This window comes from Stegodyphus dumicola, chromosome 3 (genome assembly GCF_044657685.1).
Source record: "Stegodyphus dumicola isolate Sdum_Otavi_A_Nest chromosome 3, ASM4465768v1".
In the NCBI taxonomy this organism is placed as follows: domain Eukaryota; kingdom Metazoa; phylum Arthropoda; class Arachnida; order Araneae; family Eresidae; genus Stegodyphus; species Stegodyphus dumicola.
The window spans coordinates 164,291,213-164,318,077 of NC_140770.1; the positions used below are offsets into that span (position 1 = coordinate 164,291,213).

A 26,865-nucleotide genomic window follows, 5' to 3' on the forward strand; every position below is an offset into this window, starting at 1 on the left:
GAGATAATTTTAAAATTACATTAAAGAGAGAAATGAAGACAAAATGTTCATGTTTAAATTGTCAACCTATCTGAATTCACCAAGTTTAACAATATTAAAGTCATGATGTATACTTACCACATATTTTCAGAGGAGCCTCCAGTTCTAGCAAAATTGGTTGGCTTAAAAATATTTCTCGGGACTTTAAGCATAATGCTCGGATTTCAGCCTCACTGAGTTGAACATTTTTGCCGGGGCGAGAACCTCTTACTGTTAAAGAAATAAATTTAAAGTTTTAAAACATTTTTCAATACAATATCAGTTTATACTATAACAATGATCAGCATTTATAGGAAAATTAACATATCATTGATTAGTATTTGAATACTAAAAACATATACAAATATGAACAAAACTGATACATATGCAAAAGCACAATAAGGATGGGAAGTGAAAATAATTTAAAAAAGAAAATTTGGTACTTTCTGCACTGCCGAAAAAAAAAAAAAAAGGGAAGGATTTCTTAAAAAAGGTAGTGTACTATTATTGACGTTCCTTCTCAAATTTATTGATAGACTTCTCTTTTAAGGAATTAGTGCACTGTCATTTTGAAAATGACTCCTGGCTTTGGCATTGTAATGAGTAGATGCAAGGGTTTTTATTTTATTAAGATTCTATTCTAGGCTGGCTATATGCAAATAATTTATAAAATATTGTTCTCATCAAATATACACTCAAGAGCCAAAATATCATGACCAGCCCTACATTTTGCGATGAACGCGCCCGGATGACGTGGAAGTGGTATTTAACTGCTGATGGAGAGTCTGAAGAATCATTCTTTCACTTACTTATGTGTGTCTGAAGAATCATTCTTTCACTTACTTCTGTGTGTGATGGGAAAGGCTGCAGATCTAAGAGACTCTGATAGAGGGCAGATTGTAATGGCTCGAAGGCTCAGAGGAAGTATTTCCGAAACTGCACGACTCGTGGGTTGTTCACGATCTACAGTTGTTAGTACATATGAAAAGTGGATGAATGACGGTGAAACCAGCAGTCGACGACATGGTGTTGGACGACCACACGATATCAAAGAAAAAGGTTGTCGGAGACTCTCTCTCGCATGGTGAAGCAAAACCGGAGCCAGACAGTGGCTCAACTGACAGCTGAATACAGTGCAGGGACAAGTAGAAAAGTATCGTAGCATACTGTTCAGCGGACACTGTTGGATATGGGGCTATGCAGCAAACGTCCCACTCGTGTGCCTTTGCTGACCAAGCGTCATCGCCCGGATCTGCGCTGGGCCCGGGAACATCATGACTGGTCCATGGATCAGTGAGAGAGAGTTGCCTGGTCAGATGAATCACGGTTTGTCATTCATCACGCTGATGGCCATGTCAGGATACGCCGTCTTCCAGGCGAATAGTTGTTCCCTCAATGCACAGTACCAATACACAGGCCGGTGGTGGCAGTATTATGCTTTGGGGAACATTCTCTTGGGCGTCTCTGGGACCCGTGGTTGTTGTAGAGCAGACCATGAATGCTACAGGGTATCTGAACATCATTTCGGACCAGATGCACCCTTACATGGCCTCTGTTTTTCCAGCTGGAAATGGAATGTTCCAATAGGACAACGCCCCATGTCACAAGGCTACAATTGTGTTGGAGTGGTTCCAGGAACATGATGCTGATTTCCAGTTAATGTCCTGGCCGAGTAACTCACTGGATCTCAATCCGATAAAACACATTTGGAATGTCATGGGACGGCAGCTCAGAGGTCAAAGACCACCAATTCGCAATATCTCAGATTTGCGTGACCGTTGCTACAACATCTGGTACAATCTGTCTCCGGCCATCTATCATGGACTTGTGGCATCCATGCCAAGGCGGGTTGAAGCTGTGTTGCGCGCTAAAGGTGGCCCAACTCGTTATTGACAAGTGGTCATAATGTTTTGGCTCTTGAGTGTATATATACAAAACACACACACACACACACAAAAAAAAAAAAAAAAAAAAAAAAAAAAAAAAAAATTGATGCATGAAATCAATTAAAGTTCCATTTAGAATTTATACTTTGCTTAAAGTTCTCATGGGAGGATTTCTTAATATGCAATGTGAAAGTTCTGATGTGCGGCAAACAGCTTTGTTATTTCTCCTGGCTGGTGATGGCCGTTTCGAGTAGATTGCTCTCAAGTTAGGTAGGTAGCGGCAAATCTGGCTACCAACCACTGAATCTCTTCGCATAGAAATATGAATGCTCTTAGCAGAATTGGCAAAATTGGCACAGAGAAGGTTTCTCTGTTGCAACTGCACTCCTGTTTTTGTTCAAGTTGCCCTGGACGTGTCGGGATGATTTTCCAAGGTTCTAACTTTTCTGTAATTTTTAAGAGCATCTCTTGATTGGCAAGAGCACCTTGATTGAAAGTTGGATATACTGATGACAGGCCTGGGAAATGTCCGCGAGAATTTTTCGGTTCCGACTCGGACTCAAACCGGATGGTCAGAGACAATGCATAACAAAACACCTATAAATGGATGTAAGTGAACGAAACATTGTTTTTCCTTTGGACAACTATGAAAGGAAACAAAGGCCTGAGAATGGAACGTGACTGCAGGTTACTTTCATCTTTCTCGAGATTTTTCCAAGCGTTTGATACGAAAAATTCTTTCTCTGAAAACTTTTGAGATGGTCATCAGGAAATAGCTGGAGACAATACAACACATTAGCTTGATGAAAAATTACCCGGCAATAAGTTCAAGACTTTTCCATGAGGGTGCAGATAACAGGAAAGCGGCAAAAATTAAATTCTGCACACATCTTTTGACAACAAAATAATAAAATGTAATACAAATGACACAAGTTTATACTACAATAAGAATAAAAATATACTTATAGTAGAATTGCTAAAAAGGAATGCTCTTAAAAACAACTGATTTTAGTTTCAGCATCATATAAACATGTTCCATTACATAATCACAATTTACAAATAAATGTACTTATTAACTGAATTTAATTTCGGACAAAAAATAAACAGTCATCTTAATGCATTACAGAGGTGCAAGACATGAAGTTTTGGTACTATTCGGTTTTGAGGGCCATAAAAAATCGCCAAACTATTGTTGATGCCAATGCTACCAAAAATAATTACGGCAACCCTAACGCAAGAAAGGAAGTATAATAGTAAATAACTAAGATTGATGTTTTAATTTAGATGAAAAGTTACTTTCATATAGTACTTTTTTATAAATTATAATTTATATAAAAAAGGCTAAACATGACTGAATGGAAGGATAAGAAAATAACTGTTTCAGATTATTTTAATTTAGATAAAAGGTTAATTTCACATCATACAATTTTTTATTATTATTTATATAAAAAAGGCTAAAATAAGTGAATGGAAACATAATAGTAAATACCTATTTCAGATTTTTATTTTAATTTAGATGAAACGTTAATTTCATATATTACAATTTTGTATTACTTTATGAAAAAAGGCTAAATATACTTGCAATTAAACAGGTGGCATAAAATCTTTTATGTCTTCCAACATAGCTGAAAAAATTTCAGTTGGCTGATCTTTGGATTATGGTAACAGGTAGTTTGGCGACATTTTGGAGGCGATAAAGGTTACCTAGGACTTTGGGAATAATGTGAGAAGTACTCAGTTCCAATTACGTATTATTTTGTGTGAGGGAAATGAGAGATCATGAGATATGTCATGTGACATTAATGGACGAATCACTGTTCTTTAATCGGAAAAGGGGGTAAATTTGTAAAAATATCTGCTGTACAGCATTAGTTTCATTCTATGTTCTGTGAAACAGTGTTGTTTAATATTTGGATCCCATGGCTCTATATAAAGTAAATCCGAAATTTTTATTGTGTTTATGTGTAATTGAAAAGATTTGCTTAATTGCGGATAAGTATGAATGTCCAACATGTGGGTATGAAATGAGATTGTGTGAAAGGAAGGATATTACAGATAAGTTTGAATGGCAGTGCAAGAAATCTGGTGAAAATGGACATTTTGTGATCCGCCATGCACTCAAGATTCTGTAGATTAGGTAAGTTAGTATTTTTAATTATTTGAGGATATTATTTTTATGCATTGTTCTAAATGTAAGGAGTAAATAAATTAATATGGTATTATTGGAAAATTGTTATTAGCAATGATTTAGTTTAAAGTAATTAGGATTTTAAGATAATTTTTATTAATTTAATGTATGTGCTTATTTATATTTTAAGTAGTGTTTTTTAATTTAATTATATTTTAATTTAATGATCGTGATTTTGAGAGTTATATGTTTGTAGTATTTTGGAATACGTTTGAGTAGAAGTAAATGTGCATGGAAAGAATGTAAATATTTGGAACCATTTTTAATGTTTGCGTTAGAAATTGGTAGGTGAGGTTTATAATAGATAATTTAGAGGGAAAAGATTTGGATATTTTATTTATTTTATACGTGCAAATGTTCATCCTTGGAAAAGGTATATACTTTTTAGCGATCAGGTAATTTCATATACACTGGTGTGCAAAAATTAAGGACGAGACGGTTTTTTTCAATATAACTTTGTACAAAAGCTTTCCAAATCAACACATTTAATACCGTAAGATCCCCAATACGTAAGGACATGAGTAATGTAAGCAACACTTACTAAAAGAGAAATCAGAGGGATAAAAAGAAGCTTTATTGAAAAAGTAGCATGGAGCGCAATGCGATTGAAGGCCAAAACATCCCTGCGATGGGTGTCCAGCAAGAAACATCCGGTCTTTAATAGGGGATATGATCTCCCCTGACTGCTAGGCAGGTTTCACAGCGTCTGCCCATGCTGAGAATGAGGGTGTCAATGAGTTGTTGAGGCATTGTTGCCCATTCGTCTTGCAGCGCCAATCGAAGCTCCGGAATCGTTACTGGTGGTAAGGTACGAGCTGCCAAGCGTCTGCCTAGAAAATCCCATACATGCTCGATGGGGTTGAAATCCGGAGATCGGGCCGACCAATCCATACGTTCAATATTCTCACTCTCTACTACTATCACAGCTACTGTGCGATGACATGGTGCATTGTCGTCCATGAAAAGGAACTGCGGACCCATAGCGCCTTTAAAAAGACGCACATATGGAAGAAGAATCTCGTTACAATAACATGTCCCGTTGACTGAACCTGCGTCGAAGATGTGAAGGTCTGTACGACTACCAAGCCTGATGCCTCCCCAAACGAGAACACCGCCACCTCCATACCTGTCCCTTTCAATGATGTTCGAGGGATGATTGCGGCTTCCCCGCTCTTTCCAGATGAGTATGCGATGAGAATCGCTACTCAGACTGAATCTGCTCTCATCTGTAAAGAGTACTCGTCCCCATTCATTGTATCTCCAATTCCGGTGTTCCCGGCACCACAGAGAACGCCTTCTCCGATGGGCAGGCGTTAGAGGTACACACCGTACAGGGCGTCGTGCAAACAGACCACCACTGTGCAATCTTCTGGCCACGGTAAAACGCGATATCGGTCGTCCAGTCGCCTGTGTCGTGTGTCTAGCGATTTCTCCCACCTGTTTCTTCTGGCCTATAAGGCAATATACCGGTCATCTGCGGGTGTGGTTCCTCGTGGACGACCACTACTAAACCCCCGGATAGCTGTTCCTGTAGTTTGAAATTGTCTCCAAAGTCGTGAAACGATGCTGTGAGAAATTCCGAACTCTGCAGCCACACTTGTCACACTGCGGCCTTCCTCCAACTTCCCAATGATTTGACCTCGGGTAAAAGCATCCAGATGTCGTCTAACAGATTGATTATTCGCCATTTCTCACTGAGGCAGCAACTCGGTGTGATTTTAACTGCTATATGGCGTGTAATTTCTTTGCCAGAAATACTGATCTTACACCGAAAATATGCTTTATACTACTCAGACACTCCCCCATTACGTCAACCTGCATATCTGCGCATGTGCTATCGTACATCACCTTACTTAATCTCCTGATTGGTCTTTCTGTCCGCTCTGCCTCTTCGTTCAGCTGATATGCTAATTTTTTGACTTCGTCCTTAATTTTTGCACACCAGTGTATTTTACCGAATTTAAAGATTCACAAAATTTTCATGCATTTTCGTGAAATTTTTCTAATTTATGAGAAAAAAGCAGTGTGCATGGATATAGTGAAGAGTGTGCGCAATGCCATTTTTGTGCAATTCTGGGACTTTTTTTAAGTAAAAATAAGTCGACGTGTACATGGTTTAATTATATTTTAATTAAATTATAGTTATTTTGTGAACTATATGTTTGTAGCAATTTGGCATACGTTTGAGTGGAAGTAAACGTGCATGGATATAATTTAAATATTTGACACTAAGTATTTGTAACCATTTTTAATGTTTTGTTATGAATTCGTTGGTGACGTTTATAATAGATAATTTAGAGGTAAAACTTTTTGGATATTTTATTTATATTATACGTGGAAATGTTCATCCTTGGATAAGGTATATAATTTTTCGCGATCAGGTAATTTCATATATGTGCTTTTTACCGAGTTTAAAGATTCACAAAATTTTTCTGCATTTTCGTGCAAATTTTTGTAATTTATTAGAAAATAGCAGATTAGATGGATAAAGTCAAGAGTGTGCGCAATGCCATTTTTGTGCAATTCTTCGATGTTTTTTTAAGTAAAAATAAGTCGACGTGTACATGGTTAGTGTGTATGTGCGATTTTGAAAAACGCGGCAAGGAGTTTGCGATTCTGCACTTTTTCCCAATTTTGCAGTTAATACTTGTCATGATTAAGGAGTCTTGTTCAAAAAAATTTCTAGCATAAGAGTAATTCGGCTAGTAGATTGTTGGAAAAAGTGTTGAGTAAATGAAAAGAAAGGAAACATGTCTTTACTTTGAAGACAAAATGGGGGTGGAAAAAAAAAACAAAAAACAGGGGGTTGCTGTAGCAGAGTGTGTTGCCAAATTTTCGCCAAAAAAACGCCATGTTACGATAATCCAAAGATCAACCTTTCAGTTTTTTTGTGCAAACGTCTGCACTCTTCTCGGACAAATAAGAATCAAAATGCTGTTGAGTAGTGCCCCGATGGCATTTATTATGCCATTTAGCACTGCCCCACACGCGGGGATGTGATTAGTCGTTACAACGAGTGGGATCATCAGTCGTTACAACGAGTGTTGGCTGTACATGTACAGAATAGCATTCATTCAGCCAAAAATCAAAATTCAAATTGAATTTGTTAGTTCAGCCAAATCACATAAGGCTTATTTATCTAAGTAAGGAATGCATATGTGGAAGTTGCAAGGGAAACTAATTTGCATTTTATTTGAGTGAATATATACTTAATAATATATCCGATTTATAAAAAACTATGGTTTAAAACTACTGTTTGTGTATGACACCCACTTTCCGAATCCACAAAATTGTAGTTGTGGTTGACAGTAAAGTGTTCAAAACCGGCATCTTGCAGTTCATCTGACTTGTACGATTTCCAGCAGTCAGTATAAATAACGCTTCCTTCTGCAATATTATCCATTATGATGTTCAATAAGGTTTTTGCCGATCGATCTGGAACAGCGATTAAGAAACATTCATTTGATTCTCTGCATAATCTGCCGAAAACCCATTGTTGTGGAAGAACACGTCCAACATTGTTCTTTCTTTTACTGAAAAGGCTTTCGTCTACTTCAATAATTTTGCCACATTCGCCAATTTTAGACTTGGGCCGAGCAATTAAAGCTGAGGCACACACCTCACGCATGTAACTGTTCCAGTCTACAACTGTACTGTGGTTCATCTTGAGCTGGAGTTCACAAAATTCAACAGATGTCATTTCCTGACACCAAAAATAGATGAACCTAACGGCTGTAAGGAAGGGGATTTCTGATCCTTCAAACCAATTTTGAATTCTCAATCCTCTTTTTCGGTCCGAGGTTTGAATCCAGCTAACGGGCTGGCTGCATGGGTGTTTTCGTGGTTTTCCCCATGTGTAACATGTATACGAGCCAGTTTCCCTTAGAAAATCCTCCCCGAAGGCATCCCTCTTCTTAGGCAGATAGCCCTCGAGGCTTTGCCGAAATTAAATAACCTAACCTAGCCTTTCTTCTCATTACAGGTTTCTTTCCTGCACCGCAATTTTGCTACCGAGTTATCAATAAAGCATAATTTCATCTCATGATTGTTCAAACATAATTTTCTATCACGAATGATGCCTTTTTTTTTTCTTGAAAAAATTCTATTGCACATTTTTCTTTACTTGGCAATTCCCAAATTGTAAAATCCATAGCTTTATCAAAAAGATAATTATAAAATTAAACTAGTATTTTTATGGCGACTTACAAATATAGAACTATCTAAAACTTACACAATTTGAAATCAGCGCATTCGCGAGATTTGGCGTGCTGTTTAATGGGCGAGTTTGTTAGATTTGGCGCTTTTGCGCATTCATTTTCGCTGCAATTTTTTACGATCCCCGAAACCGAATTGTACCGAAATGGTAAATAACAGATTTATATAACACCTTCTTGTTAATTCTTTTGTCTTTTACAAAAATTTTCTATACCTAGTGAAATATAAAAATTTAGTCAACTTCTGTTTTCGCTTCTGGTGTGAAAATTCCTAAACCTGCACACGAGTTTCCCACATTAAACTTTGCTCAAATATGAAAGGCTACACGAAGCAAATTATTTATAATATTTAATTCTGATAAAAAATTTGATACAATTCACTATTTTGTTAAGTAAATCAACAAGCACTATTTATATATTATATTTTTTCAGGCAAGAAACACTGCAATAGATCAATCCCGTTTCACTACAGTTTAAATTCATATATCATTTATAATAATTTCTCTACTGTCATGTTTTAAGCATACATATTTTAAGAAAGCTCCTTTTCATACTTCCTGGTTCAATTTTTAACTGGAGATTAAAAGTTGTCTATAAAAAGTCTGAGATAGCCTATATACAGCAAGGTAAACTCAATGAGTGCTTCAAGCACAGCAATGCATTCAGTGTTTAGAAACAGATTTTCAACACAATAAATCAAAAGTGTCCTAAGTATTCAGTGAATTTAATAGAATGCTCAAGACAGAGACATCTTGTCTTTTAGGAATAGATTAAGTTAATACAAAGAGAGTTGCATCAAGGCAGAAAAATCTTTGTTTTTAAAGTACACCATAATAAAAGATTGGGTTGATCTTTACATTATGGTAACTTGGCGATTATTTGGCGAAAATTTGGCAACCAACTCTCCTACAGCAACCCTCTATTTTTTTTCCCCCGCCGCCATTTTATCTTCACGAAGTAAAGACATGTTTCTTTTCTTTTTATCTACTAAACATTTCTTCCGACAATCTACTAGCCGAATTACACTTATGCTAAAAATTTTATCAAACAAAACTGCTTAATCATGACAAATATTCACTGCAAAATTGGGAAAAAGTGCACAATACCATACTCCTTATGCGTTTTTAAAAATAACACATACACATAAACCATGTACATGCCGACTTATTTTTACTTAAAAAAACATCCCAGAATTGCACAAAAATGGCATTGCGCACACTCTTCACTATATCCATGTACACTGCTTTTTTCTCATAAATTAGAAAAATTTCACGAAAATACATGACAATTTTCTCAATCTTTAAACCCGGTAAAAAGAACATATATGAAATTACCTGATCGCGAAAAAGTATTTACCCTTTACAAATATGAACATTTCCACATATAAAATAAATAAAATATCCAAAAACTTTTACCTCTAAATCATCTATTACATTATACACGTCACCAACGAATTCATACCGCAAGCATTACAAATACTTAGTATCAAATATTTAAATTATTTCCATGCACGTTTATTTCAACTTAAACGTATACCAAATTCCTACAAACATAAAATTCACAAAATAACTATCATTTCATTAAAGTATAATTAAATTCAAAAACACTACTTAAAATATAAATGAGCACATACATTAAATTAATAAAAATTACCTTACAATCCTAATTACTTTAAACTAAATCATTGCTAATAACAATTTTCCCAATAATACCAAATTCTTTTCCACCTTACATTTAGAACAATGCATAAAAATAATATCCTCAAATAATTAAAAATACTAACTTACCTAATCTTCTTCAGAATCTTGATTACGTGGCGGATACACTTTTCTAATTCATTCAATAAAATTATTGAAAGATTTTTTCTGCGAATTTTTCCTCCATACTTCCTCTGCTAAATAAAAAGCAAACTTCTCTTTATCACAATGCCTAAATACCCATTTCAAATTCACTTTATTTAGGGCCATGGGATCCAAAAATTAAACAACAGTGTTTCACACAACACAGAATAAAGCTAAATACAAAATTTCCACATTTTTTTCCCGATTTTCCCCCTTTTCCGATTAAAGAACCGTAATTCGTCCATTAATATCACATGACATATCCCATGATCTCTCATTTCCCTCACGCAAAATAATGCGTAATCGGAACTGAGTACTGCTCACATTATTACCAAAGTCCCAGGTAGTAAACTTTATCGCCTCTAAAATGTCACCAAACTACCAGTTACCATATTGTAAAGATCAACCAAAGAGGGTTGATTTAAACTATCTGATTAAAACTATTAATAGTTTTGGGGGTGTACTGTGAGAGTGTGCAAAAGCAGTTAATCTTGAAGCTTTGTGATGAGTGCTTTTTGTTTGACAATATAACACTGTGATGGGATTCTGTCACTTGTACTGTCTAAAAATCAAAGATGGCTACTGGACGTCAATGGTAATGTTTGGGCATTCCCGTGCTACTGCAGATGCAATGGTCCGTATTACTTACATATCGCTTATGAAAATAGACTGGAAATGGCCATAACCTGTAACATAATGAATTAGCTGAGCAGTAGAAGTATGGAAATGGCCATGACTTGTAACACAATGAGTTAGCTGAGCAGTAGAAGTACATCTGCTATTGCTAATTTGGGGAAAGAACAGATAGGCACAATGGTCTTGGAAAGCATGATCCCATTCATTTTGCAATTTTGCTTTAGCCAAATTAGTAACAACTCTTTTGGGCAGAGGTTGTGAATTTGTTCCGATGTTACTCACTGCTCCTTTGCGAGTGAATTTCCTCGCCCACTTCTTTTAATTTCTGACATGTGCCTCTATCCAGTGGTGGTGGAAATAAAAGTATCTGAAGAACAGCAAATCTTTGAATATTACTAATGATATAAGAACTGCGGACATGATTTAGGATAGCATGAAGCACTGAGAGGGCATCACTTTAGAAACTGGCACTATTGTTTACTGCACAAGTTATTGCCATTGATAGTGAATGTGCTTCAGCCTGGAAGATGCCGTACACATAAATACATATGTATGTACAATACATACATATTTCTGTATCTGGCCTGATAACAGAAAAGTGCCTCTTTTTCATACTGCCTTATGCTTCACATATTGCTCGGCTGAAGAACTAACTTTCATCAGATGATATAAAAGACAGTTAAATACAGTGTGAAAATTAGAAAGTATCAATTTTGATTGTATGATAGCAACAGCTGTCAAATTATAGCCTCCACAAAGAAACGTAAAAATGATTTTCCTTCGAACACTGATATTTTCGCTATTTTTAAGGCAGATAAAGTGTTTTTCAGGGTTTACCCAAATTAATTTTAAACGATGACAAAGCACCGGGCGGCTTTAACAAGGAAACACCGACAGATAAATCTCTTTGTTCCCAAGTTAGAAATATGACTGGCCACATCAACCTATTTAGTTTAAAGCAACAAGTACAGTCAAAAGTCATTGATCCGGACTCGTCGGGACTTCGGCGATTCCGGATTATAGATCATCAGTTTAAATCTGGTAGGATAGCATGTAGAAATTATAAAATTAAAAATATGAAACCGTAATTTATGAAATAAAGAACAATTATGATCTAATAGGTATCAAAATTTACAAAAAAAAAGGCTTAATATTTATTTGTTTACTTTATTAAACATTTCTTTCAATGTAAGTTGTTTAAGTTGCTTCGTTTTATGTGATAATACTTTCTTTTTGATTCTATAAACAGACATAATTTCTTTTCAGTTACAAAGTTCCACTGTTCAAGTCCTATAATTGCTGTGTCAAGAATACCGACTAATTTGCAATCGAAATTTTTTCGTTTTCAATAACCGCTGTGTCACTTTCTTCACTATCGGAAGCGAATTACAATGACGAGGAATTTGATTTAAATCATATCAGAGACGGAGTACATCGAGATGAAATACTACATTTAGTAAGAAATTAAAAGCCAAATAAAATAAAAACATCTGCTCTGAACATAAAAATAGTGCTGACACAGATCAACTTCCAATTTATTGTGCGCCGCGGCGTTTCCCCCCCTCGCCGCAAAGCAGCGTGAAATTGATAAACAGATTTCGGAATGGTTAGAGAAACAAAGGATATGCCTTTATCCATTTTAGCAGCAATTCCACTTTTTGTTTGATGGACTTCGAAACATACTTTCGCTTTGTAAATGCTTTGGGAGCTCCAGCATCGGAAATTCTATTTGACATAATCGAAAGTTGAAGCTTACTTTTATAAAATTGCTCTAACAGTCTGCAAAAAATAATAAGCCGGATCCAATTCGAAGATTAAGAAACAATGCAATCTACAATAACTAAAATAGATAATTTTAGCTTATACCGTCCGTTATACATTAAACGTGCATGCGTGAGCGTATAATGTGCATGCGCACACGCATATGCGCATGCGTCGACGTGACGCATGCACAGAATGTTTGTAGCTTTGAGGTCCGGATTATGGGTGTCCGAATTAACGACTTTTGACTGTATTCAGAAATTGTTGCTCAAATTGTCATATCCAGGAGATTTGCACAGCTCTATATCATCCATTCATTAATGGTACTTTGCTTGGATGTTGACTCGTAAAATCCTAACGACCCTCAATAGATTTTATGTCAAGATTCGGCAGTAAATTCTGATGTTACCTGAAGCAATGTTGTATTCTTAACATGTGAAAAGATTTTTGCCAGTTCGTGCTGGTCATGTTTTTCCAATCTTTTTATAACTACTCTGTCATTGCAAGTTCGAAGTTTTGATAGAATTCTTGTCACTCTTCATGCTTGAAAAGGTCGTATATGAAAATTTAAATTTTGCTTTTCCTCTTAAATCCTAACCTACAAGCTTCAATTAGCTCAAAAATAATTTAAATAATAAAAATTGGTTAATCTTTGGATTATGGTAACTTGGTGATTTTTTGGCGACCAACCCTGCTACAGTAACCTACTAGTTTTTGTTTGGACGACATTTTGTTTTCACGAAGTAAAGGCATGTTTCTTTCTTTGGCTGATCTTTGGAATATAGTAACTGGTAGTATGGCGACAATTTGGAGGTGATAAAGGTTACTACCTAGGACTTTGGTAATAATGTGAGAGGTACTCAGTTCCGATTACGCATTATTTTGTGCGAGGGAAATGAGAGATCATGATATATGTCATGTGACATTAATGGACGAATTACTGTTCTTTAATCGGAAAAAGGGGAGAATTTGGAAAACTGTAGCACTATATTATTTTGTATTAAGCTTCATTGTGTTTTGTGTGAAATAGTGGAAGTGTGCGTGCCACGTAATGAAGATTCTGAAGATTAGGTAACTTAGTATTTTTAATCATTTGAGGATATTATTTTTATGCATTGTTCTAAATGTAAGGAGCAAATAAAGTAAAATGGTATTATTGGAAAATTATTATTAGCAATGATTTAGTTTAAAGTAATTAGGATTGTAATCTAATTTTTATTAATTTAACGTATGTGCTTATTTATATTTTAAGTAGTGTTTTTTAATTTAATGATCGTGATTTTGTGAGTTATATGTTCGTAGTATTTTGGAATACGTTTGAGTAGAATATGTTGAGTATTTTCATGCATTTTCGTGAAATTTTTCTTATTTATGAGAAAAAAGCAGTGTACATGGATATAGTGAAGAGTGTGCACAACGCCATTTTTGTGCAATTCTGGGATGTTTTTTTAAGTAAAAATAAGTCGACGTGTACGTAGTTTAATTATATTTTAATTAAATGATAGTTATTTTGTGAATTTTATGTTTGTAGGAATTTGGTATACGTTTCAGTTGAAGTAAACGTGTATGGAAATAATTTAAATATTTGACACTAAGTTTGCAGTATGAATTTGTTGGTGACGTTTATAATATAATAGATAATTTAGAGGTAAAAGTTTTTGGATATTTTATTTATTTTATTAGTGGAAACGTTCATCCTTGGAAAGGGTATATACTTTTTCGCGATCAGGTAATTTCATATATGTGCTTTTTACCAAGTTTAAAGATTCACAGAATTTTTTTGCATTTTCGTGCAAATTTTTGTAATTTATGAGAAAATAGCAGTGTAGATGGATAAAGTTAAGAGTGTGTGCAATGCCATTTTTGTGCAATTCTGGGATGTTTTTTTAAGTAAAAATAAGTTGACGTGTAAATGGTTTATGTGTATGTGCTATTCTGAAAAACGCGCAAGGAGTTTGCGATTGTGCACTTTCTCCCAATTTTGCAGTTAATATTTATCATGATTAAGCAGTTTTGTTACATAAAATTTCTAGCATAAGTGTAATTCGGCTAGTAGATTGTTGGAAAAAGTGTTCAGTAAATAAAAAGAAAAGAAACATGTCTTTACTTCGTGAAGACAAAATGGCGGTGAAAAAAAAAAATAGAGGGTTGCTGTAGCAGAGTTGGTCGCCAAAAAATCGCCAAGTTACCATAATCCAAAGATCAAGCCTTTCTTTTTTACTCATAATTTTTTTCCAACAATCTGCTACCTGAATTACGCTTACGCTAGAACTTTTATGGAACAAAAGTGCTTAATCATGACGAAGATTAGGTGCGAAATTGGGAGAAAGTGCAGAATTCCAAACTGCTTGCCGCGTTTTTAAGAACTGAACATACACAGTATCCATGTACACGACCTATTTTCACTTAAAAAAAATTCCCAGAATTGCACAAAAATGGCATTGCGCACACTCTTGACTTTATCCATGTACACTGCTAAAGTCCTAGCTAGTAACGTTTATCGCCTTACCAAAATGTTGCCAAACTACCTGTTACTATATTCCAAAGATTAGCATAAAAATTTGCTATTCCTTAAACAGAAGCAGCTCTAAGATTAAATACACACCCGTCACTTTATATATATATATATATTGATGAACTCAACTAATGATATATGTAAAAACTGCTGCTATATATTAAGCATAAATTTAAATCAACCAGTTTCCCTGATACTTCAGTACACACAAGCATCTAAACCAATGAATAACCAAAGTGGCTTTGTGCAAATACATAAGACAAAAATAATTCCAAGACAAAAATTACAAAATGACTTAGTATCAATATCAAAACTGTACCATATAGTTATTTACTTTTTAAAAATCATATATATCATCTCTGTTATGCTATAAAGGGTTCGTATAAAAATTTCCAATAAACATCAAAGTCGTTAACACAATAAGCGTTTTGACTCAAAAACAGTACCTAAAATATAACGACAATAATACTTTTTAAACTATCTTTTAGTTAAGATCAATATGAGATATTAGTAGTCACTAAGGGCTAAATTAATGACATTATGATTGCGAAGAGATACGCAACATAACACTATAAGCCAACGGAAAGGCTAAATGACATGATAAACAAAACATAACATTTCAAGCAAATTACTACATATTAAAAGAAAAAAATACTGCTAAGTTGTCAAATATATTTACTATCTAACGAATTTAATAAAAATGCGCTGTTTTGTAACATTTCATATACAGCTTTTACATACCTTCTAACAACCTAGCAATGATGCTATCAATATTTAACTTCTCTGTATCAGCCATAATATGTAAGTTTTCGAAAATTGAAGAATTGTAATACTAAGAAAAAGTTATTTTAAAAGAAGGTATTATATTAATAGTAAATATTATATATAAGAAATGCATATACAGAAAGTTGACCTCTTTAAAAATTCCAATTCCCTGACCCTGAAACAAAGTTGCCAGGGCGGCGCAACCAAATCTGTTCTCAAACTTGTAGCCAGATTTAATTCATTAGCTGCTCGTGTCACAGATACACGGCACAGCTACACCTTGGCAAATTTGTACTTATAAGTACTCTTAACTAACTCGCTTATGGGAATAAGTTCGCTAGCAAATTTTAAAATTTTAAAAATAGAAGGCTTTTTAGAACTTTCAATTACCTTACAATGTTAAATCACACCATTTAAAGCCCTTGAGAATATTTAACTTTAAAACTATTAATAATGCTGGTCAACAGCAAAAAAGTATCCGAGAAAAAAAAAAAAAAAAAAAAAAAAAACCAGTACCTATTAATTTTAATCTACTGAACACAAATATAATCTCTGTTAAAATAACACGTCAAATTACGATTATTGGAAAAGTTAAACAAGAACCAGCTTAATGTTTGTAAATTTTGCAGTTCGTAAATTTGTTTATTTTTAAATCCTGCAAAATTTCCAAACATTACGCTGATTGTTGTTGTTTAACTTTTCCAACAAACCAAAATAATTATTCAAATTATTTAATAGTTCACATTTCGAAGATCTATGGATCAGTACTTATCCGCACACTAATGAAATATCCCCGATATAGGAACGCATTCGCCCCATGTTTACCTGCGAAGGATAAGGTGTTGCATGGTATTTCTTTAGTCAATTGTAAAACAGCCTTAAAGCAAGATGCCTCGTAAATGTGTTAATAGCAGGAACAGTTTTTGTTAAATTTGTGGTGAGGTGACTTTTGCATCGTAGAGGCGAAACTAACTCCCATGTTTAAAAAAGCTTACAATTTCTGTATTTCTATTTTGGCTGTATGAGAAATCAAGACAAATCCTCTACTCACACATCTGCTAGACTTTTTCGAGAGGGGAAGTTAACAAGTGTTGTTTGTCTGCGAAACTGGTTTAATCACAAAAAAATATCGATGCCTTTGAGGTTCCGGTGATGGGGAGCAGATCATGTAAGTGACTGATATTTCTACATGGTGCCTCTTGTAAGACAGAGAACGGGTGTATCCAAGATAAAGAAGTACAATTCTATTTCTGGGCCTGTAAAAAATTGCAGCGAAAATGCATGCGCAAAAAGCGCCAAATCTAGCAAAAGTGATAGTATTTGTTTATAAAGCATAATTTTAAGTTTTAATATTTTGGCAACATTGATATTAAATTGTAAAAAGAATGAGTTAAAAATGTATCTGAAAGAGAGAGTTTTTTATTATTATGGTTTGGTAGAATGTGGTAAGATTTCTTATGTCTGATTTTCTTTAATAAAGTTTTCTTTTTGTATATTGCCATAATGTATTTTTGTTAGAAGTGGATAATTCTTTTGAGAATGTTATATATATGCCAATCTAAAAAAACTAACATTTGGTAGCAGAGCGTGGTTGCCTCCTCTGTTAATAAACTTTCAGATAGAACACTGATGTTGTTTAGGCTTAACAAAATAGCCGATTTCTCTAAAAGATAAATTAGACTTGTATTATAATTAGTGAATATAAATTAGAAAATATGGCATATAATATGATAAATTTAAGTCATATAGAAAAATTAAGTGACGATAATTATCTTATTTGGGCCAACAGAGTTGAAAGTGAATTAAGAAGTTTAAAGATATGGAGAAGTGTGATAGAAGCTGATGAACCACCAAAACCATATAAAAAGGATGATGTTAATTTCGAAAATGAAATAAAAACATGGAAAATATGGGATGATAATAACGCGATAGCAAGAAATATAATGAATCAAAGCGTTAAAATATGCGAATGAAAAGAACGCAAAGAAGTTATGGGAGAAAATCAAAAATGAAATGGCGGCAAGAACAGAAGATATTCAAATCAAATGCAGAATAGAATTAGCTCAATTGAAAATGAGTCAAAATGAATCAGTAGATGATTATATGAATAGAGCTGTTATTCTGAAAAGTAAAAGTATTCAAGTTGGAGATGAAATAAGAGATAAAGAATTAATTTACTTCATACTAGAAGGACTTAGAAAGGAATTCGAATTTGATGTTAAAATTATTAAAAGCAATAAAGAGAAAGATCTAGCTTCAATTAGACAAGCTTTAAAAGAAACAGAAGGAAAAAATAAACAAAGTGGAAAAGAAATAGAAGTAAGTTCTAAGGCAAAAGAAAACTGGATAAAATCGAAATATGAAAGAAGATGCTTTAATTGTGGAAAATTAGGACATTTAATAAAAGAATGTCGAAATAATAACAATAGTATAAAGTGCTTATGCTTTGGAAAATTCGGCCACAAATCAACTGAATGTAAAATGAAAACTAAACAAGAACACCGACAGCAGAGAAATGTAACAAATAAAACTTATAGAATGTCAAGCAAGGAAAGAGAATATGAATCAGCTACATGCTTATTTGAAGTATCTAAGAAAATAGAAAGCTCATATCTTAATCAAGATAGAAATGATGGAAAGAATAAAATAAATAAACAAGAGAATAGAAAAATTAAATGGATTATTGATTCAGGAGCCACATCTCACATGGCAACTAATAAAGAAATATTTACTAATTTTAAAGATGAAGAACGACAAATAATGACGGCTGAAAAAGGAGCCATGATCAAATCAGTTGGTATTGGTAACATTAAAATGCAAACTGATAGAAATAAGAACATCTTGAGAGTAGAAAATGTTCTGCAAGTACCGAATTTAAGTGAAAATCTGCTGTCAGTATCAAAAATTGTAGATCATGATTTAAAAGTAATTTTTACCAAAAATAAAGCAGAAGTGATGAATAAACAGGGAAACATTCTACATATAGCTAACAGAAATTGAAATAAATTTGAAGTTGAAGGAAATATTGTTGAAGAAGCTAAAATTAGTTATGTTAATGATGTACTATGGCATCAGAGACTAGGTCATATAAATTATCAAAGGCTCATAGAAATGAAAAAACACTCATCGGTCATTGGATTAGAAAATGTAAAAATTTCTGAAAACAATTGTGAACCTTGTACATTAGGTAAAATAACACGAACATCTTATAAAAGTGTGAAATTTAAGCAATCTGAAGATATTTTAGAATTATGGCACATAGATTTAGTTGGACCAATTGAGAAATCAATAGATGGAAGTTGTTATTTTTTAACAGTGGTAGATGATTACAGTAATTTCATATTTGTGATAACAATTGAGAAGAAGAGTGAAACTTCAGAAGCTCTAATCAAACTTATCATTCAAGAAGAAAGACAAACAGGAAAGAAACTAAAAAGAATTCGTAGTGATAATGGTAGTGAGTTTTTAGCTAAAAATATAAAAGAATTTTTTTAAAAAATGGGAATTAAACATGAACTTACAACCCCTTATACTCCGGAAAGTAATGGAAAAGCTGAACGTTTTAATCGCACTATAATTGAATCTGCTAGAACTATTTTAATTGATGCAGAATTACCGATAAAATTTTGGTCCGAAAGCGTTAAAGTAGCTGTACATGTGAATAACAGGAGTCACAAAAATGATAAAAGGTTTACACCATATGAAATATATAAAGGACGCAAGCCTAACATTACTTATCTTAAAAGATTTGGATCTGAAGCATATGTTCATATAAGACGAGAAAAACGTAGAAAGATGGATCTAAAAGCTAAAAAAGGAATTATGATAGGCTATAGCATGAAGAGAAAAGCATACAAAATTTATATCCCTGAACTAAATAAAATTCAAGAAGTGAGAGATGTAAAATTTGATGAACAGAAACTTGGATCACCTTTACTTAAAGAAAATTATTTAAATTTCGATAAAAATCAAATATTAGAAGAACTTATTATTTTTTGGAATGTAATGGAAATATAAATAATTCAGAAATAACTAACAGATACTATAGAGAAGATAATACAACAGATGAAGAAGCTGAGAAAATTTTGCCATCCAATAGTGATGATGAACACGATGATAACAATTCATTGGAAAAGCCAACCGAGTATCCGAAAATAAATGAAGAACCTGGAAATGATAATCATGGAAATCCTGTACAGAAAAGACCAGCGCGAATTACGAAGCCCCCAGAAAAATTAAAAGATTATGTAGTATACAATACAAATGAAGGATTACCTAAGACGTATGATGAAGCTATAGAATCTGCTGAAAGTGAATTCTGGCTACAAGCAATGACAGAAGAATTGAGTTCAATGGAGGGTAATGAAGTCTGGGAATTTGTTGAAAGACCCATCGCTAAGAAAGTTATTAAAAACCCCTGGATATTCTCAAAAAGGGATGAAAAGGGTAATTTAGAAACAATTTAAAAAACAAGACTAGTAGCAACCTGATTTAATCAAAGAAAAGGAATTGATTATGAAGATGGGTTTAGCCCAGTAATGAGACTTGCAACCTTTAGAACATTACTATCGATTGTAGTTTACAAAAACTACAAAATAAGATTTTTCGATGTAAAAACTGCATATTTAAATGGATACTTGGATAAACCAATTTACATGGAACAACCACCTGGCTTTATATCAGATCCCAACAAAGTACATCTTGTAAACAAAAGTATATATGGATTACCACAATCAGGAAAATGCTGGTATGATGAATTATGTAAAGTTCTTAAAGAAAAGAATTTAACCAGACTAAAGTCAGATCCGTGTGTTTATATTTATAAAGATAAGATCAAATATTTTATCATAGCAGTATATGTGGATGACTTAATGGTGATTGGAAATTCAAATTCTGAGATAAATGACATCATCTCTCAACTATCTAAATCGTTCACATTACGAGAAGTCACTCAAACACAAAAATTTTTAGGAATAGATATCCGGCAAGAATCTGGAAAACTTATACTCAGTCAAGAAAACTATATAACTAAAATCTTAAAAAACTTTGAAATGGATGAATGTAAACCTATCAAGACTCCAGGAATATTGGGTGAAAATCTTGATGACATAGCATCTTCACCACCTGTGTCGAAGACAAAATATCAAGAAGCATTAGGTTCATTGATGTACTTAGCAACAGGCACAAGACCAGACTTAGCTTTTGCAGTAAGTAATTTGTCAACATGTCAAGATATAATCAAGATCCCAGAGAGAAACACTGGAAAGCTGTAAAGACGATATTTAGATATATTAAAGGAACACAAAATACTTGTTTAGTGTATACTTCAGACAATGGGAAATTAAATGCTACATCAGATGCAAGTTGGTGTACCACTGAAGATGGAAAATCATTTGGAGGTTATTTCATTAAATTAGGCAAAAATTTCATAAATTGGAAGTGCAACAAACAAAGAATAGTTGCTCTATCTACAATGGAAGCTGAACTTTTAGCATTCTGCGAATGTGCATGTGAAGTTAAATGGTACGTCTTTTTACTTGAAGAATTGGGTCAAGATGATCTAATTGACAAACCAATAGGAATTAAAACAGACTGTCAAGCATTAATAGGTTGGATTAAAAAACCAAAATAAAGTAGCAGTTCAAGGCACTTTAATAGAAAATATTTCTTTGTTAAGGATGAATATGAAATGAATCAAATCATTCCTCAGTTTGTGTGTTCACAAAATCAAGAAGCGGATATTTTAACAAAGTATATCTACCTAGGGTGAAATTAAAAGATGAACTATTAAAGTATGGACATGACTGACTGATTAAAATTATATCCTTAAATACAAATAAGGAGGGAATTGATAGTATTTATTTATAAAGCATAATTTTAAGTTTTAATATTTTGGCAACATTGATATTAAATTGTAAAAAGAATAAGTTAAAAATGTATCTGGAAGAGAGAGTTTTTTTATTATTATGGTTTGGTAGAATGTGGTAAGATTTCTTATGTCTGATTTTCTTTAATAAAGTTTTCTTTTTCTATATTGCCATAATGTATTTTTGTTAGAAGTGGATAATTCTTTTGAGAATGTTATATATATGCCAATCTTAAATAACCAACAAAAAGCGCTCATTAAACAACTCGTCAAATCTCACGAACGCGCTGATTTCAAATGCATAAGTTTAGATAGTTCTATATTTTTAAGTCGCCATTGAAATACTATTTTTTTTTAATTTAACAACTTGGGAATTGCTGAATGACGAAAAATCTAAAAAAAAAGTTCAATTGCAGATTTTTTTAATAAAAACGGGGGGGGCATCATTCATGATAGAAAATTATGTTTGAGCAATCACGAGATGAAATTATGCTTTAACTATAACTCGGTAGCGAAATGTCGGTGCAGGAAAGAAACCTGTAATGAGAAGAAAGGATTAAGAAGTCAAACGCGGTTTGAAGGATAAAAAATTCCCTTCCTTACAGCCGTTAAGTATCTATTTTTCGTGTCAGCAATTTTGAAATTGGTCAAATTTCGTGTCCGGAATTTTGAAATTGCAAAAAAGTCAAAATTGGTTTGAAGGATAAAAAATTCCCTTCCATACAGCAGTTAGGTTCATCTATTTTTCGTGTCAGGTCATCTGTTGAATTTTGTGAACTCCAGCTGAAGATGAAACCCAAAACAGTTGTAGACTGGAAGAGTTACATGCGTAAAGTGTGTACCGCAGCTTTAATTGCTCTAATTTTTAAAGGATTCGAAAGTAATTATGGATTTAATATGAAAAAACACTTTAATTGCAGATATTTCCAAAAAATTTAGAAGCAGTTATTCTTACAGAAACGATAGAACTTATTTTCAAAACATAAACTTAAAACAGAGTTGAGTTGTAGCTGCTCTTACTCAAACAACCTCCCACCTTGCAATTTGTAGGATACCTATAAATTGCAACAAAAGTTATAAATCAAGTCCATTGGGAATTTTAACATGTCGGCCAGCTCTAGTAACAAAATCTTGGACTTTGGGTGAGGAATCATCATCTTCGCTGGAATCTGAATCATTAGCTGCAGGGCATAGAGGCATATTCATAGAGGCACTTTCCTCCCTTCGAGCATCTTGGGCAACGAATGGTAACTTTTCCGAACTGTTGATTTCTAACGGATAAAGGTTTTGGAATGGTCTCAACTTCTCTCTATCAGCTGTTCTCACTCTGGCAACTCTTGAGTGCCCATCTGCTCAAGAAAAGACTTCAATGACGATTATTAAAGGCCAGTTGATACGCTTGCCATCAGTTTCTAAAAGAACGATCTCTCCAACTCTTAAAGATTCTTCCCGACTCTTACCTTTATGAATCAACATCGCTAAATACTCATTCCGAAATCTCATTCTTAAATCCTGCCTTAATTTTTGCACTAAACGCAATCTTAAATTTAAACTTTTACTGTCAATTTCCTAGCAGTGAAACAAACTTTGTAAGAAACAAGCGGGAGTTAATGGCTTCAGACCTTCAGAATTGTCTTCAATATATGTAAGTGGCCTAGAGTTTATTGTAGCGTCGCAGTCACATAGAATAGTTTCCAACTCTTCATAGTCAAGACTTTTCCTTCCCAAAATTCTTTTTAGCATCTCTTTCAACATTCTAACCATGCGCTCCCACCATCCTCCCCATCAGGCGGCTGTTGGAGGGTTAAAATTCCATTTTATTTTCTTGATAGTAGAAAACAACATGATCTCCCAATCTAAATTTCTTAGAGCATTGCTTCAACCAATGAAGTATGTACTGTTGTCAGTGTAGATTATATTTACTCTACCTCTTCGAGCAAAGAATCTTCTTAAAGCCATAATAAAAACTTCTGTAGACAGGGAATTGACTAATTCAAGATGGACAGCCCTATAAATGGCACAGGTAAAAAGTACAACCCATGTCTTTTCGCCAGAACGCAAATACAAAGAGCCTGCGAGATCAATTCCTGAAACTTCAAAAACAGCAGTAGTCTTTATTCCGTTCTTAGGAGGAGGTGCAAAAGGTGGTTCTGTAGATTTGGCTTTGAATCTTTTACATGAAATACAACTAGAGCTAACTAGTTTCGCTAATCTATTGATTGAAATAATCCACGAACGATTCCGGACTTGTCACCATTGATGATTTTCACCAATACCGTTAACAATAACGTTGGAGAATTTTTTGGTGACAAAAGAACCTGTGCATCCGATTCAGATTGTTTGTCTTGTTTTGATTGATTTATATTTGGACACATAATGCTATGGTGTTTTTCCTTGCATATAATACACTTTAAATAAGCTTTGCAGATCTTAGAATTGTGTTCTGGTTTCAAACAGACGAAACAAGCTCTCCTTTTCTTCAATGTTTCCCTTTTCGCCTCCAATGACATCTCAGCAGCCTTAAAACATTCTGAGGTATTATGAAACGACTTATTACAAAATATACAATGCTTGCCATTTTTCTCAGCTCTTTGCTTTTCATTAGATACAATACAAGCTGCAGTGGGAATTTTTTATTTCGTTTTCAATTTTTCAAATTGATCATTCGCAAACCCTGATCGAGCAAGCTGTAACAGCTCTTCACTTTCGACTTCCAAACGAAGAAATTCTAATAAATTTCCTAACATGTTTATCTTGTCTTTATTTTCTACACGGTTATATGTGCGTTCCCACTCCTTGATAAGAACTTCTGGCAGAGCTGATTCTACTAAAGGATATAACATTGCTTCATATTTTTCAGACGTTACCCCTAAAGTCTCTAATGCTCGCAGCTGAGTCTCCAATTTATCACAAAGAATCCGCAAAGTAAAAATTTCGCCACTTTTCGCTTGCGTTAAAACTAGATTTAAAAGTTCACGAACATAAATTTGAATTAATAGTTCATCTTTAGCAAAACGAGATTTCAGCTGTTCAGTAGCATTATAATAACCAACGCCAAATGGTGGAAAACTTGCAACCAAATCTCTAGCCGATGAACCTTCTTCAGTTGCTTGTAAAAGATACTGAAATTTATCATCTGCATCAATGCTATCATCAACATGAATCTTTTTAAATTGTCCACAGAATCCTAGCCAGTTTTTAATATTACCATCAAAACGTTTCAATTCTAACATAGGAAGACGGAAATTTCGCTTGGTTTCATTTACTACACTGGAAATATCGCCCTTTCTTTCAGTGGTTGATAACATTAAATCCATTTTCGTTTGCATAGCAACCCACTGATTTCGATAGCTTTCCGTTAACTCCATATCATTAGAAAATTCATCTTCATTAAAATTTTCCATTTCTAGCCATTTTACTTTAACTTTTTCATCTAACTGAAAAAGTCTGTCAGCTTTATCATTAAATATATTTATTACAGATATCAAACCAATCTTACTTACTGCTTCATCTTTTAGGACAGTGTCCACTTCTTTCAAAGAAGTTGTGAAATATAGCCGTAATTGTGTTCTTTCCCGTTTTAAATTTTCCATAGTCCTGTTCCACGGACGCCAATATTTTAAAGGATTCGAAAATAACTATGGATTTAATATGAAAAAACACTTTAATTGCAGATATTTCCAAAAAATTTAGAAGCAGTTATTCTTACAGAAACGATAGAACTTATTTTCAAAACATAAAACAGAGTTGAGTTGTAGCTGGTCTTACTCAAACACTAATTAAGTCGAAAATCGGCGGATGTGTCAAAGAAGAAGGTGAAAGCCTTTTCAGTAAAAGAAAGAATAATGTTGAACGTGTTCTTCCGCCACAATGGGCTTTCGAAGGATTATGCTGAGAATCGAACGAATGTTTCTTATTCGCTGTTCCAGATCAATCGGCGAAAACCTTATTGAACATCATAAAGGAAAATATCGCAGTAGGAAGCCTTATTTATACTGACTGCTGAAAATCATACAAGTCGGATGAACTACACGATGCCAGTTTTGAACATTTTACTGTCAACCACAACTGCAATTTTGTGGACCCCGAAAGTGGGTGTTATACCACAAACAGTAGAGGGGCTGTGGGGCAGTGCTAAATAGCGCAATAAACGCCATCGGGGTATTGCTCGACAGCATTTCTATTCTTATTTGTCGGAGTTTATGTACAGACGTTTGCATACACACACACACACACACACACACACACAAAAAAAAAAAAAAAAAAAAAAAAAAAAACTGAACTTTTTTCTGATATTTTGGAAGTCAAAATATTTTATGCGTCCCGTTTAATTTCAAGTATATTTAGCCTTTTTTTTATATAAATTATGTCATAAAAACTGTATTATATGAAATCAATCTTTCATCTAAATTAAAATAATAATCTGAAATAAGTATTTACTATTATGCTTCCATTCAGTTATATTTAGCCTTTTTTTATATAAATTATAATAATAAAAAATTGTATGATATGAAATTAACCTTTTATCTAAATTAAAATAATAATCTGAAATATTTATTTTCTATTGTGCTTCCATTCAGTTATGTCATTTTTACTTCCTTGTACGAAGCGAAAAGGAAGTATTGTAATCGCGAAATGTTTCAGGCAGCATATTTCAAAGAAAATATCCATTTTGTCCGCTATCGAATGCAATTTAACGATGTTTTTTCGTGATATCTGTACGTAAGGACAGAATAAAAGACTCGTTTCCTCCCCCCCCCAAAAAAAAGTCTGAAATGTTTCAGATTTTAAATTACGTCCAAAGGGGCGTTTTTTAACATTTTGTGTGTTACCTTTCTTTATTAAATATCATGTTCCTCGCACTTAAACCATAAGATCCAGTGCAACAGCAATATCGCAAAATAGTTTTAAAACGAGCATATCTTTAGAACTTCCGATACAGAGACTCACGCGCTGGAGATAGAAATGTTTTTTCTGCACAACGTTGCCATTGCTCGCTTTGAAATCCTTGAGTTTGTTAATCAAAAATTCGTCAAAGTTTTAAAAAATAGGAAATCGATCATAAAACAAATTTCAAATTTCAAATTTGGTCTTCCACATGCTCATATTCGTTGGAGGATTACGTTATTCAAAATTCGATGACTCTATGTACCGTTGTTTTATCACAATACGAGA

The 26,865-nt window shown here is 33.7% G+C and overlaps 1 protein-coding gene across 1 annotated transcript in view; it reads right to left on the reverse strand.

Moving 5' to 3' along the window:
• LOC118191759 (serine/threonine-protein phosphatase PP1-gamma catalytic subunit A) overlaps window positions 1-16,037 on the reverse strand; it is a 40,265-nt gene extending 24,228 nt beyond the window's left edge. The window contains exons 1-2 of the mRNA XM_085813567.1: window positions 15,801-16,037; window positions 118-249 (exon numbers count right to left, since the gene is read on the reverse strand). Of these exons, the coding sequence (XP_085669693.1) occupies window positions 118-249; window positions 15,801-15,855 (187 nt within the window). The 5' untranslated portion in view covers window positions 15,856-16,037. The remainder of the gene's footprint in view (window positions 1-117; window positions 250-15,800) is intronic.
• Window positions 16,038-26,865: the final 10,828 nt, after the last annotated feature.